Source organism: Eucalyptus grandis, chromosome 9, assembly GCF_016545825.1.
Source record: "Eucalyptus grandis isolate ANBG69807.140 chromosome 9, ASM1654582v1, whole genome shotgun sequence".
NCBI lineage: Eukaryota > Viridiplantae > Streptophyta > Magnoliopsida > Myrtales > Myrtaceae > Eucalyptus > Eucalyptus grandis.
This window is the reverse complement of record NC_052620.1, coordinates 31,498,429-31,511,482: the sequence shown is the minus strand read 5'-3', so window position 1 is coordinate 31,511,482 and position 13,054 is coordinate 31,498,429. Positions and strand designations below refer to the sequence as shown.

General features: G+C 43.9%; 2 protein-coding genes across 2 annotated transcripts; one reads left to right on the top strand and one right to left on the bottom strand.

Moving 5' to 3' along the window:
- The first annotated feature begins 3,383 nt into the window (after positions 1–3,383).
- On the top strand, positions 3,384–7,704 carry LOC104419280 (benzaldehyde dehydrogenase, mitochondrial). The gene is made up of 12 exons (XM_010030904.3): positions 3,384–3,847; positions 4,074–4,180; positions 4,333–4,467; positions 4,586–4,728; positions 4,907–5,060; positions 5,156–5,385; positions 5,724–5,813; positions 6,123–6,296; positions 6,421–6,558; positions 6,805–6,942; positions 7,064–7,125; positions 7,205–7,704. The coding sequence occupies exons 2-12, from the start codon at positions 4,120–4,122 to the stop codon at positions 7,476–7,478; spliced, it is 1,599 nt and encodes a 532-aa protein (XP_010029206.2). The 5' UTR covers positions 3,384–3,847; positions 4,074–4,119; the 3' UTR covers positions 7,479–7,704.
- Positions 7,705–7,970: 266 nt separating this feature from the next.
- On the bottom strand, positions 7,971–12,365 carry LOC104420644 (UDP-glycosyltransferase 90A1-like). The gene is made up of 7 exons (XM_039302675.1): positions 10,404–12,365; positions 10,243–10,291; positions 9,831–9,944; positions 9,421–9,640; positions 9,210–9,325; positions 8,595–8,855; positions 7,971–8,504 (listed from the first exon to the last, which is right to left on the bottom strand). The coding sequence occupies exon 1, from the start codon at positions 12,270–12,272 to the stop codon at positions 10,995–10,997; it is 1,278 nt and encodes a 425-aa protein (XP_039158609.1). The 5' UTR covers positions 12,273–12,365; the 3' UTR covers positions 7,971–8,504; positions 8,595–8,855; positions 9,210–9,325; positions 9,421–9,640; positions 9,831–9,944; positions 10,243–10,291; positions 10,404–10,994.
- Positions 12,366–13,054: the final 689 nt, after the last annotated feature.

The window sequence follows — 13,054 nt, the reverse complement described above, 5'->3', positions numbered from 1 at the left end:
ACTTTGATCTACCATGGTAGTGGTTCCGTCCTCGTTGATCGCTTCTTCCTATGGCTTCGGTATTTAAGGCAGCACCCGAAAATTCACCCAATTCTCTTTTGTGAATATCCTCACTAAAAATCAAATCTTGGATTGCTTGAAATTTAACATTTTCTTACCAGACGAACTGCTTACTACAGTCACAGTTGCACTCCAACTTTCAGATAGTTAAGATAATAAATTTAAAGCCTTTACCTCCTTATTGAATTTGATATCCATCAAACTCAACTGAGTCGTGATCATATTGAATTCATTGATGTGATATGTCACATAAGCATGCTCGTCCATCTTTAGATTGAAAAGTTGACATATCAAATACACCTTATATAATGCAAAAGGCTTTTCGTACATGTTAGACAACACCGCCATCAAATCCACCATTGTCACCTCATTGGCAATGTTGAAAGCAACATTCCACGCCAATGTGAAATGAATCAAACCTAAAGCTTGTCAATCTAACAATTCCCACTCTTCTTGCTTAATAGGGTCTAGTTTTCTCCACATAGAGGCTAATGCAAGTTCTTTTGATACAACATATTCTTGATATGCATCTTCCGGAAACCAAAAGTCCTTGCCATCAAACCGACCAATCTTCACCTTCCATTGGTCCATATTCGCACACGAATATATAAAGAGAAAATAGAGAACAAAAAACAAGTGAGAATTTTTATGTGGAAAACCCTTCCCAAAATAAGGAAAGGGAAAAACCATGGTGTCGCATTAGGCAATCTTTCCATTATTAGTATTAGTGTTACAAACTCTAGAATTACAAGTTTCTGCATTAAAAATATAAAAGATATTACCTCTATATATAGCAGGAGTTTAGAGCATACATAATTATGATGGAAATTACATGTATGTCATTAGCAGTAATAAAAGTCATATATAATTATGATGGAAATTACATGTATATCATTAGCAGTAATAAAAGTCCTATTGTTTGCTTTAACATGACAAGATGAGTGACCTACTAGGAATTACTTGCCCAAGATAAATTGTTTCTACGCTTGAACATTATTTTTCTCTATTAGACTCTACAACTTCATCACCGGATATGCTGTATCTTAGTGCCCATCAGCGTTCTCAAGAGATTGGTGGGAGAGGACTCTAAAGAGTCGGTCTTGATGAGTGCCCTGTACTTGGTCATTGTCAACCCACCAGACCGCCTCAACATTGTCATGTTTGTTCACAACGCATCTGGGATTTATGGAGGAGAAAATTTGCCCAATCCGAGGGAATTTTTCATCCGACCCTTTGGAAAGATTGGCTTCAGGAGGCCTTTGGTCACTTTCATGTACGCGCTTGTGCTCTCTTGCCTCACTTTGCTCGGACTTCTTTCCTTGGCATCTAATTTATGTGGGGCTGTCTTCATCTATGGGGCCTGTTGGGTTCTCCAAGGTACTGTCTGGCGTGCTCCTTGTGGCCTTGTTTGCGAAGTATATGGAGTGGAGTGCTATATGGAACGCGTGGATCGTGATCTCAATACTGGAGGAGAAGCATGGTGACACTGCATTAGGAGTGGCTGCATATCTGTGCAGAGGGAGCAGAGGAAAGGGACTCGCCCTCATGCTCGTGCTCTTCATTCGAAGGCTTGCGTTGAGACAGTTTTGCCTCGATTTCACAGGGCACAGTGAAGAAAGCGGATTTTTGCAACGATTGTGCAAGTCTATCTAGTGTGTTTGGGGAATGTGGTGAAGTGGTCGGTGTTCGTGGTGTATAACTGTGACTGCAAGAAACCGTTTCTCGAGAAAAAGATCAATGTCGAAGAAGGCAAAGCTGCTCAACTTGTGAAAAGCTAGAGACAGGGTTTTGGGCAAAAAGTAATGTTCTGTATGCATTGTCGTCTGTATGTAACGTGGCGTATGTACTATCTTGCATCAGTTTGAATAAGGCATAATGGGTTCGTTTTGATATAAGGATGTCGTGTGTAGAACCAGATTTGGTCCTCCCGGCGATGGATTGACCCAACTCGACCCCTTGGTTTAATTTAATTGAGGACAAGAGCATCAATGCCTGTCCACAAATGTGCAAAGTGTTCTCTCATTGATGACAATTTGGCGGGTAATAGGCCGGCAACACCCTTCTACCTTAGAGCGTGCATTAATCTGCACCGGTGAAAACTACTGATGAGCTATGAGTATTCCCGTGCAGAACCCGTGACATTCTCAGCCTAAAATATCACCAGGAGAGAGAAAAGGTTTTGGCAGGCATTTGGACCTCGGTACCCAGTACAATTAGCAGAGTTTCAGAGTTGAACGTAACCTGCATATGCCTCCAAATTCAAGGGCTATGTTTGGCCGACAAGATTGGATGGGACAGGAAATCCAGATAGTTTTGGCATATCCTACGTTTTAGTGAATTGCATTAATAGAGCCAGTTGTTTCATGTCCTATCATCTCCATTATTTGGTAGAAATTCCATATCAATGTAAATGACAAGTAAAAAAGATGCAACGCCACGGAAAAAGAACCGCCGTTATCATTATTGATGCCCAAATCCAAAAAACGGAAAGAAAACAGGAAACTTTCAATCTCACTACTTCAGAAAATTATCATTATTAACTTCCAAATCCAATGAATGGGAAGGAAAAAAAGTAAACTTGCCAATCCAACTGCTTTTGGAAAATTTGCATATTGTGGAGGGGTTGGAAGATGGTGGAGTCTCTTACTGAGGGTGGTCCGGAAATCAGGCGTCTGATGAGATTCCCAACGCTTTGGCCGATTCATCATCACCGGAAGACGTTGTTCTGTCAACAAGGGCAAGGAACAGGCGTCTTTACTGGACTCGCTGAAGACAGTAATCCTGTAGATTCAAAGTGAGGTCATGGGAGTCCGAAAAAAAAAAATGCCCAGAAGTGAACCCATCACTCCACGCCGGAGGAACCCAAAAACAGATGGTCTCTCGCGGTCTTCAAGTGGTCGAATATCTTGAAAGTCCCGTGCTTTTGGATTTCCTCTGCGGTTCTTCCATGAATTTTCCCAGTACTTGGCGACCCGCCTAAAAGCATTTCAACTTGTGTTGTTTCTACTATGGGCACTTGCATTATCTTGAAAAATAAAACAACGATTCATCACAAGAACTGGAAGTGGCAGAATAACCCAACCCACTTCCAGAAAATATGGACATTAAACGAATGCTTTGGTACGTTGGAAGGAAATTAAAACAGACGAGACTAAGCCATGTCTTTTGCAAAATTAGCAGGAAAAAATAAATAAATAGACAAGAACTGAACACTAATGAAATAAGACAGAAAGCGATCTCTATACTCAATTCCTCCCGACAATCGCTGGATCATTATTGCCCGACTCGTTCTCATTTCAGCATAGCAGAACCACGGAATCAGCAACTACACCAAAAAAAAAAGAAAAAGTAAACGGGTTATTACAACATGTGAAAGTATTAGAATCTCTTCTTTATGGGGTTTATGTACTTTTCGTGTACACCTGTTACTAAAGCTTTTGGTTGGATTTTCTAACAGTGCATCGGAGTGTTAGAGAAAGATAATTAGAGGGAAGGTTTCTAGGAAAGAAATCCAATCCACTGATTATGTTACCGGATGCAAAATTTCCGATTTGGATTATATCCATATTGATCCGGCCTTATCTCATTTTGGACGGCAATCAAAAGCTTGCATCCTCCTCTTTTACTAGTTAAGGAATTCGATGTCCACCGTCAGATCGATGGGAAATCTACGGTTGTGAACTGAGTAACTCGCATATAAACAGAAGTCCACTCCTCATTCCTGTATCTCATCTTCAACAAGCAACGCTAGATCGAGGGAGAGGAGTCTTACGTGTCTGCAATCTCAGTTACGTATGAATGATATTTTTTTACGGTAGAGATTTTTCAGTGCTTGTCTGTTGGACGTTGCACTGCATATGCAAGCAACCGATCACCCACTTTGCGAGTTGAGAGTAAAGAGGGTGAACGAGAATGGTTCCTACGTCCATCTACGAACAGACTTGACAAGATCAACGTGAAACCTACAAGATCCTATGATTGTCTGAAAATTCTTTTGCTTCTGATATTGACAGGGGAGAGATATACTGAAGCGATAGAGACAGGGTTGGCTCTACGCAAATGGCCACCAGGAAGCTTCTTTTACTCTCTCGATACTCATCTGCTCATCTGAGTTCGATCGGTAGCTTTTCAATCTCGCTTAATCTGTCTTTCCTCTATCTGTCTTTTGCGTTCGCGAAGCCTTTGTCCAAAGGTGTTCTCACAAATGACCCCCGAAGTGCATCACCAATGTGATCTATGACATGAGCAAGTGTTTGCTTATGCAATTTTCAGGCCGAAGTCATGGCTGGGTGAGAGGCATTGGCTCGTCTAGCAGCTCTTCCGTGGTTGACGAACTGATCACTCCATCTGTTAAGATAGCCGACACTCAGCTTCTCATAAATGGGAAGTTTGTAGATGCTGCATCAGGTTAGTCTGGCCTTCTCCTTCGTTCTATAAATGCAGGACCACTGTCTCTTGTGATGCCTCTCAATTGCGTCAGCTCTTGTGTAATTGTTCTCGTTCGTTGCCAAAAAATTGCACCCAGGAAAAACTTTCCCCACCCTTGATCCTAGGACAGGAGACGTGATCACCCATGTTGCAGAGGGCGATGCAGAGGACATTGACCGCGCAGTTGCTGCTGCTCGTAAGGCATTTGATGAGGGACCATGGCCAAGGATGACTGCCTATGTAAATATAGCTCTTTCTCTCTAGATGAGTAATGGCTTTTTAGTCTCCATGCTAAATGTAATTAAGCATGTTCTGTATGGGATGCAATTAGAACATTTCAGGTTACGTTGGTGATGCTGTGTGATTTAATGTTTGAAAATGCAATGACTTGGAACTCCACTCCTGCATTATGACTTAGGAAAGGTCCTGCATACTTCTTCGGTTTGCGGATCTACTCGAGAAGCATATTGATGATCTCGCAGCAATCGAGACTTGGGATAATGGAAAGCCCTACGAACAGGCTGCAGAAGATGAAGTTCCCGATGTCATAAGATTGATGCGTTATTATGCTGGTAAGTTAAACGAAATCAGTCCTATTTGTTTCCTAGCAGGATTCATCTTTTAGCCAGAAGCCGACTTACATTACTATATACCGTAAATTTTATAGGTTGGGCAGATAAAATCCACGGTCTCACCATCCCAGCAGATGGAGAGTATCATGTCCAAACCCTGCATGAACCTATCGGTGTGGCAGGGCAGATTGTCCCGTGGAACTTTCCTCTGCGAATGTTTGCTTGGAAGATCGGGCCTGCATTGGCATGTGGCAACACAGTGGTGCTAAAGACTGCCGAGCTGACACCACTCTCTGCTCTGTATGCGGCAAGGTTACTCCATGAGGTGAGTGTTTCTGTTGATTTCGGTTTACCCTAACCCTTGTCCAACAATCAAGTCAGGGTTTAGGTTAGGCCAGAAAGTCTTATTAAGATACTTCATATTGCATTCAGCATAGCTGTATGAGGAAAATATTTGTCCGTTCTTGGTTTTACCCTTCTGCAACAGTAAGCTAATGGAGGATCCTTCCTAAGACAATAAGCAGACACTATTTGGAAATTGGTTTCTAATCCTAGTACCCACTAGGACTATCTTGTGAAGTTTCTAGATGTGATTGAAGAAAGAAATAAGTTGATGCACCTTTTCATTAACCAATGCGATGGTCCCATAACAATGTCTAACAGGCTGGACTTCCTCCGGGTGTCTTGAACATTATCTCTGGCTTCGGTCGCACTGCTGGGAGTGCCCTTTGCAGTCATATGGATGTGAACAAGGTACTTTTTGTCTTCTCATATCCTAGTTAAGTAGTTATGATTTAAATTAGCTGCTTAGCATGTGATCACTTTTGTACGTGTAAATTTTTTTGCTGTACTCTTACAAGGGAAGTTGGTTTTGAATGAGAGATTGTACTGCCCTGTGTGCATATGTCGAAGTTAAAAAAGCACCTCAAAAGAGGTCAATTGCCTCCAAATGCATTCTGTTGGGATTCTGTGTTTTCATGTGCAAGCTATCTCAGACCATTGATGAGAAGATACAAAAACTTAAGACCCGAAGCTAAAACCATCAATGTGCTTCACTTGCAGCTTGCATTCACCGGATCAACAGAAACCGGTAGAATTGTACTTGATCTGGCTGCAAAAAGCAATCTAAAACCAGTGACTTTAGAACTGGGAGGAAAATCCCCTTTCATTGTCTGCAAGGACGCTGAAATTGATAAGGCTGTGGAGTTGGCACATTTTGCCCTCTTCTTCAACCAGGTTTGTGCTCTGATTACGTGTGTCCCTAAAATGTATTCAACTCTGATTACTTGGAGTAGGCACATCTTGGCTATCTTTTCATAATATCATGTTCCATGCAAAATAATTCATTTTCTGTTTGCAGGGTCAATGCTGTAATGCCGGTTCTCGCACTTTTGTGCACGAGAGCGTGTATGATGAATTTGTGGAGAAAGCAAGGGCACGGGCTATGAAACGTGTTGTTGGAGATCCTTTCAAGCCTGGAGTGGAGCAGGGTCCTCAGGTGGTTTTTCTTCTTACAGCTCCCTTTACTTTTTTATGTCCGTTCTGCAATGGATGGACAGCACATCCACCATGTTTTTCAATAGTATACCATTCCTCAGCTAGCTTTACGGATAGCTGTTAAAGCTCCAACCATTTTGCATCACTTTCCATTTCTGTACTTTTAGTGGACTAGCATGAATGCACTATACTTGTTATAGAAGAAAAGGTACCTACTTCAATAAGTATGAAATGATTGGATTCTCAGGTTGACATCAAGCAATTCGAGAAGATTCACACATACATCAAGTCTGGTATTGAAAGTGGAGCCACTCTTGAATGTGGAGGTGAACGATATGGCTCGAAAGGATTCTTCATTCAACCTACAGTTTTTTCAAATGTGCAGGTAATATTGCTGTTGCTTCTTGAATAGCACAGTCAAGCTCAAATGTCACTCTCTTTGCCGAAAACTATTTCATATTGTCACTCAAACCATATAAATTTCCATCTCATCTTTCTGAAATCAGGATGACATGCTGATAGCAAAGGATGAAATCTTCGGCCCAGTGCAGACCATCTCGAAATTCAAGTATGCTCTGCCACATACTTACTTCATCACATACTCATAATTTTTTAGGTTTGGAGGCTAACTTTGCCTTGCTAAAAAGGGACCTTGATGAGGTGATCAGAAGGGCGAATAAATCTCCTTATGGACTCGCTGCTGGAGTTTTCACTCAGAATATTGACACCGCCAACACTTTAGCCCGTGCGTTGCGGGCTGGTTCAGTGTGGATTAACTGCTACCATGTTGTTGATGCTGCAATTCCTTTCGGAGGTTACAAGATGAGTGGAATTGGGAGAGAAAAGGGAGTATACAGTCTCAGTAACTATTTGCAAGTTAAGGCTGTCGTAAATCCATTGAAGAACCCAGCATGGTTATAAATAACTGTCTTAACAAATTTCAGGGTAAGCTTGAGAGAGAGAGAGAGAGAGAGAGAGGAAATTTCTTGTGCGTTATCTTTGACTGTTGATCGAGCGGTGCAGTAGACAAATTTTGATGCAGCTTTCTTGGGCATGTTTTATGGAGGACTCTTTAACAGAGTATCGTCAAAGTAAGGTGACTTCTCATATTGGTACACCAGATCTTAATTTTTCCATTTTCGTCTCATTCGATTGATTCACCCAGACATGTATGTCTGTTCCTTGTGGCTGGTCTAAGCCAGGTTTCTTGCCATCAGTTCCCTGACCGAATTATCAGCTTGGGGGTCTGCCCCCTGTATGGGGACAACATGTTCCATAACTGGTAGATACATAGCTGATGAGTACAGTAAATCCTGAAACATGTGACGATTCCCTTGGGCATTCATGAGAAATTAACCTTTTTGAGTAGATACAATCGCAATATAGTGAAGCACTGAAGAAGCAGAAATTTAATGAGCAAAGAATAAGCATTGTATAAAAGACGGCAAGTTTATCAAATACAATTTTTCATAATCGAAGGAAAGAGGAAGGATGGTAGGATTCTTGCATACACTAGTTTCAGTAACTAAAGACTCTTGATATAAAAAAGTTTGGTAACCTGTACTCTGATCCTAAAAATCTATGCAAGGATGTATATATGTCAGTCAAATGGATGAAGTGTATCCCTTATTGGATCTAGTTAACAAAGACGTTATCTGCTGATTCTTCGGAAAACAGTCAAAACATGTAAGGATCTCTCATTCATTCTGTTGAACTTGAAAACCATTCAGGGGTCAGTTCAGGAGAAGAAGCTTTTGCTTTGGTTGATATTTCTAGGGCTTCCACCAACTTTACGGCAAGTTGCTCCATGGATGGCCTTTGTTGCTTCAGTCCAGTGCATGAGAGTGCCAGCTGAAGTGTAATATTAAATGCTTCTGCACAATATTCGCCCTTAAACTTGGGGTCCGCAAAGTCTGTGATGTCGCCACCTCTAATAAGGGCTTTTGCCTGGAGAGCAAAAGCATCAAACAATTACTTATCAGGAAACTTGCGGAACTAAACTCAGCATGTAATGAAGGCACAGAGGCAGCAACTCACCATTTTATCCAACGGCATGGGCTTTTCCTAGTTCAAGTTGATAACTTTCTTCCCAGAGAGGATTTGCAGCAACACTATCTTAAAGCTGTAAACATGACTTGATGAATTCACTTGGCGGTTGTTGTGGTACTCGGGATTGAGGTACCCAAAGGCCCCCCTCACCTCTGAGCTGACATAAGCTTCACCTAGATCGATGACCTTAGATAGTCCAAAATCTGAAAGTTTGGCTTCAAAATTCGGTCCTAGGAGAATGTTCGTCAGCTGCAAGAGAGATGATTGAGCTCCGGCAATTTAAGCAAGATGTCCTGAATTTTAATGTTGGATCCACATATGAATTTAAACAAACTCGTGCAACTGAGTCCGAGCTCTAGAATATTATTTTCTAAGCTTTCCATTTAGCCCTACAGGCCTAGAAGACTTGCAGGGTGAGACTTGGATGCTCATAAGAAGAGAAATGGTATGTCCATAAGAAGAAAAAGAGTGAGGAATAACTCTGATTGGGCTAGATGATTTGGAACTCTGCTAATGTTTCAGTTTAAGATGCTGGAAAATATTAGAGGAGTCTACATGCCCTCGTGGATTTTATAGGTAAGAGAACTAAATTTTGTGGCTGACCTTGATATCGCAGTGAACAATGCATCCCTCTGGATATGCGTGGAGAAAGAGAAGACCTCTTGTGCTATCAATGGCAATTTCAAGCCTCTGGATCCAGGAGAGAACCCTGTCCTTTCCTGTTGTGCATTGACATGGTGATCAGATTTTTTACAGCTTGAGGGTACAATGGAAAATGGATCAGAATTTAGCATCAAAGTGGTGGCCCATTTACCAAAAAGCCACTCGGAAAGGTTTCCATTTGAACAGAGCTCATAGACAAGAAAACACTCATCTTCATTGACACAGCAGCCCAGCAGCGAAACCAGATTTGGATGCTGAACATGCAATAAGCTTGTGACCTCTCTCACAACAGTTTCCACGTTCACATCGCTAAATGATATGCTTTATAGCAACATGCTGGTTGTTTGGCATTATACCCTTGTACACCCTTCCTGCCAGTTTCATATTACAACCAGAACCATGAGATTATGTATGAGACAAAGGAATCATGAGATCATCTGAAAATGAAATAGAGGAAGCATGCTATATTGCTATAACAAAAAATATTAGTCTCTGCAGTTGCCTCTTCTCTAGCACAGTAATGTTGAGTGCCAGGTACTGCTGTTGTATAAAAATGCTCACCAGCAATTCCTCGACCTATGAAATTGGACTCGTGTAGGTTGTTTGTGGCTGTATATACTTTTTTAATTGGAACCTTCGGACAACCAGGTCCCTTGAGAAGCACGTCCTTGAATGCTGTCGACAAGAAGGAGGCCGTGAGAAAATAACTTAAGAAAGCTTTAACTATGAGTCTAATGTGATTTTGGAAACCAACTCATACACCAGCTCTTTTTGGCTCTGAATTTAATTTATGGCATTGTTTTGACTGAATGATGATGGAAATGATAAGAGCGACAACAGCCCCGATGAGGACACCAATTAAAACCCATATGCCTGCTTTATGCACAACTCTTGAGGATCAATATATTCCAATAGAACTATTCCGACAAACTACTATGAAAATTGAATTGCCATGTGAGACACCGGAAGTTACCTATTCCGAGTTTAGGCTTCCCCTTTGGCTGCTCTTTTTTTTTCATTTTCTGCTCAGGACAAAGACTATTCAAAACATGATTTTTCTGCCGCAAAGCAAATATAACCATCTAATCAAACAAAACTATTCTCATCACCAATTGCATAAGCAATATTACATACCGCTGCTGCCATTTTGTTCCCCCAGGCACCTGTAAATTCCCTGGACATAACTGGAGTCTTCAATTCTGGTGCTCGTTAATGATACAAGAATGGCAAACCTACAAATGTCTGTATTGTTTGTGCAGTTATATTTTTAAATCGCCGACCTCGTATTGAAAAAGGTCCATATCTATCTCAATATGAATAGTTAATTTATATAAAAACCAGAAAATAGTATCGACCGTACACGTAAGTGGTAGGTTCAAAAGATGCATGAAAGTGATTGATCATACAATGGCTGATTTGATAGATATGAAAACTGATCTAAGTCTATGTCAAAACAATAAAGTGGACCGACTTTGGACTTTTCTTTCTGAAATATATCAAGACTATTTTTTATAGTTCTCTGTCCCGACCTTCGTGACCTCAGGCCGCGTGGTCCTTCCTCTGCCTGGAAATCTCCTCCACCAGGGTGCCCAACGCCGTCCACGACGAGCCGCCCTCCTCCACCGCCTTCCTCGCCGTCTCCGCCACCTCCTTCGCCTTCTTCCTCGCCGCCTCCCCCTCTCCCCCTCCATCAGCTCCCTCACGGCTTCCGCCAGCCCTTCCCCCTCACGAACCCCTCACCGTCCCATCCGCCGCCTCCACCCTCAGCCCCGCCCCCATCTCCTCCGCGACCATCCTGGCGTTCAGCGGTTGCTCCGCCATCATCGGCCACGCCAGGATCGGCACCCCGGCGCACAGGCTCTCCAGCACCGAGTTCCACCCGCAGTGGCTCAGGAAACCCTGGACGCTCCCGTGAATGAGGATGCCTCGCTGATCGACCCACTCTCGCACCACCATCCCTCTCCCGCTGACCCTGTCTTCGAACCCGCTGTCGATGTCGGCCATGATGTCCGACTCTTTCCTCTTGATCACCCACAAGAAGCTCGCCCCGGAGCTCTCCAACCCAAGCGCAATCTCTTGCAGCTGCGCCGCCGGGATCTCCGCCTGCGACCCGAAAGCCGCGTACAGGACGCGCTCGCCCCCAGCTCGCTTCCGGTCCAACCATTCCGCCCATGGGGTCCGCAGGGGAGGGCCACCCACCACCGGATGCTCAAGCGGGAGCAGCGGCCCGATGCACCAAGCCCTCAGCCCGCTCTCACGATTCCAGTAGTCAAGGAAGGTAGGCTCGAGCTCTTGGAAGCTGTTGACGACCAGGCCATTGCTCTTCTGCGTCGCGACCATGGCCTTCATGATGAACTCCAACTGGGGGTTATCCTCCGTCAACGACTGGAAGAAGTAGCGCTCGAAGTCGTTCTTGGTGAGCTTGATCCACGGGAAAGCGTTCAGGGTGAAGGGCTCGTCCTCCGCCGTGGGCCCACGGAGGTGGTTCTCGACGCCGGCGGCCCGGGAAAGTGCCATGCTGTAGTTGCTCATGCCATAAAAGACCAGGCGAGGGATGCCGAACTTGGAGGCCGAATCGAGGGTCCACCACAGGAACCCGTCCGACACCATGAAGGTGGGCCGCGGGTGCAGCCTCTGGAGCTCTGCCTCGAGGCTCGGCTGCATGAGCACCGTGCCGGTGGCAAAGGCGGGGAAGAGGGACATGGAAGGGAGCGCGTCGGTGCTCTCAACGCCGGTGGGGAGGCCCGGGATATCGCCTGGGAAGGGGAGGGAGACGGCAGAGGCGAGGGTGCCAGCGAGGTGGCGGGAGACGAAGGGGAGGTTGGAGGGAGTGGTGAAGACAGTGACTGCGGCGGCGAGGCGGCGGAGGAGGAGGAGCCGGGCGAGGTGGAGGATGGGGATGGCGTGGCCTTTGGACATGAAGGGGAAGAGGACGACGTGTATGGGATCGTCGGAAGTTAGTGAACCCATTTTTGGTGCTTCTTCTGTGTGTGGAAGGAACATCGAGGGGGTGCATGAGCAGGTTCTTTATATAGAGCTTACTTCCTTTTTTGCTTGCTGTAATTTGGTCCTGCATCTTTTTGCCGAACTCAGTAAATCTAGACAAGAATCCATTAGGTGGTTCAATGCAATTTGATATGAGAATCAATTTATTTGGTTTGCAATCGTCTTGTCCCTTTCTCTTACCTGTAACGTCACTAGTACAATTAACAAGAATACATTAATGGTAATGGAAAACCAAAAAAAAAAAAATTTGTTTGGGATGGTAACTAATTCACAACCTAATTGTGTTGGGCATCGCAAATGAAATCTGATGTAATATAAATTATGGGTATGAATTATTTGATACATGCTATAGTACCACTCAATGTAGGCTCCTTCTACAATACTGTTTCCGTATTGAAGTTTCTTCTCACAAAGAGGGAAAGTGCTAGTTCATACCTTACTTGTACGAAGGCTCCTTCTACAATACTGTTTCCGTATTGAAGTTTCTTCTCACAAAGAGGGAAAGTGCTAGTTCATACCTTACTTGTACGAAGAACAATGATGGGGTGGAGTAACAGTGCGCCCCCTATGAAGCACGGACACGTTACACATGCTTCCGTGTCGTGTCGGAGCGTGTCGGACACATCGACACGCTCGGACACGCAATCAACACGTGTTGGATTTTTCGACACGTGATCAATTTTTTTCGACGCGTTTTGACACACGTATCTGGAAGACAATAGAGAGTAGAGGCGAGGGTGAGGGAGCAGAGATGAGGCCACGAGAATAGCGAGCCCGCG

Excerpts from the sequence above, each read along its gene's own strand:
- LOC104419280 (XM_010030904.3), top strand. The coding sequence starts at position 4,120 with ATGGCCACCAGGAAGCTTCTTTTACTCTCTCGATACTCATCTGCTCAT. Across the intron at positions 6,559-6,804 it reads GAGTGGAGCAGGGTCCTCAG|GTTGACATCAAGCAATTCGA; the intron begins GTGGTTTTTCTT and ends TTGGATTCTCAG. Across the intron at positions 6,943-7,063 it reads CAGTTTTTTCAAATGTGCAG|GATGACATGCTGATAGCAAA; the intron begins GTAATATTGCTG and ends TTCTGAAATCAG.
- LOC104420644 (XM_039302675.1), bottom strand. The coding sequence starts at position 12,272 with ATGTTCCTTCCACACACAGAAGAAGCACCAAAAATGGGTTCACTAACT.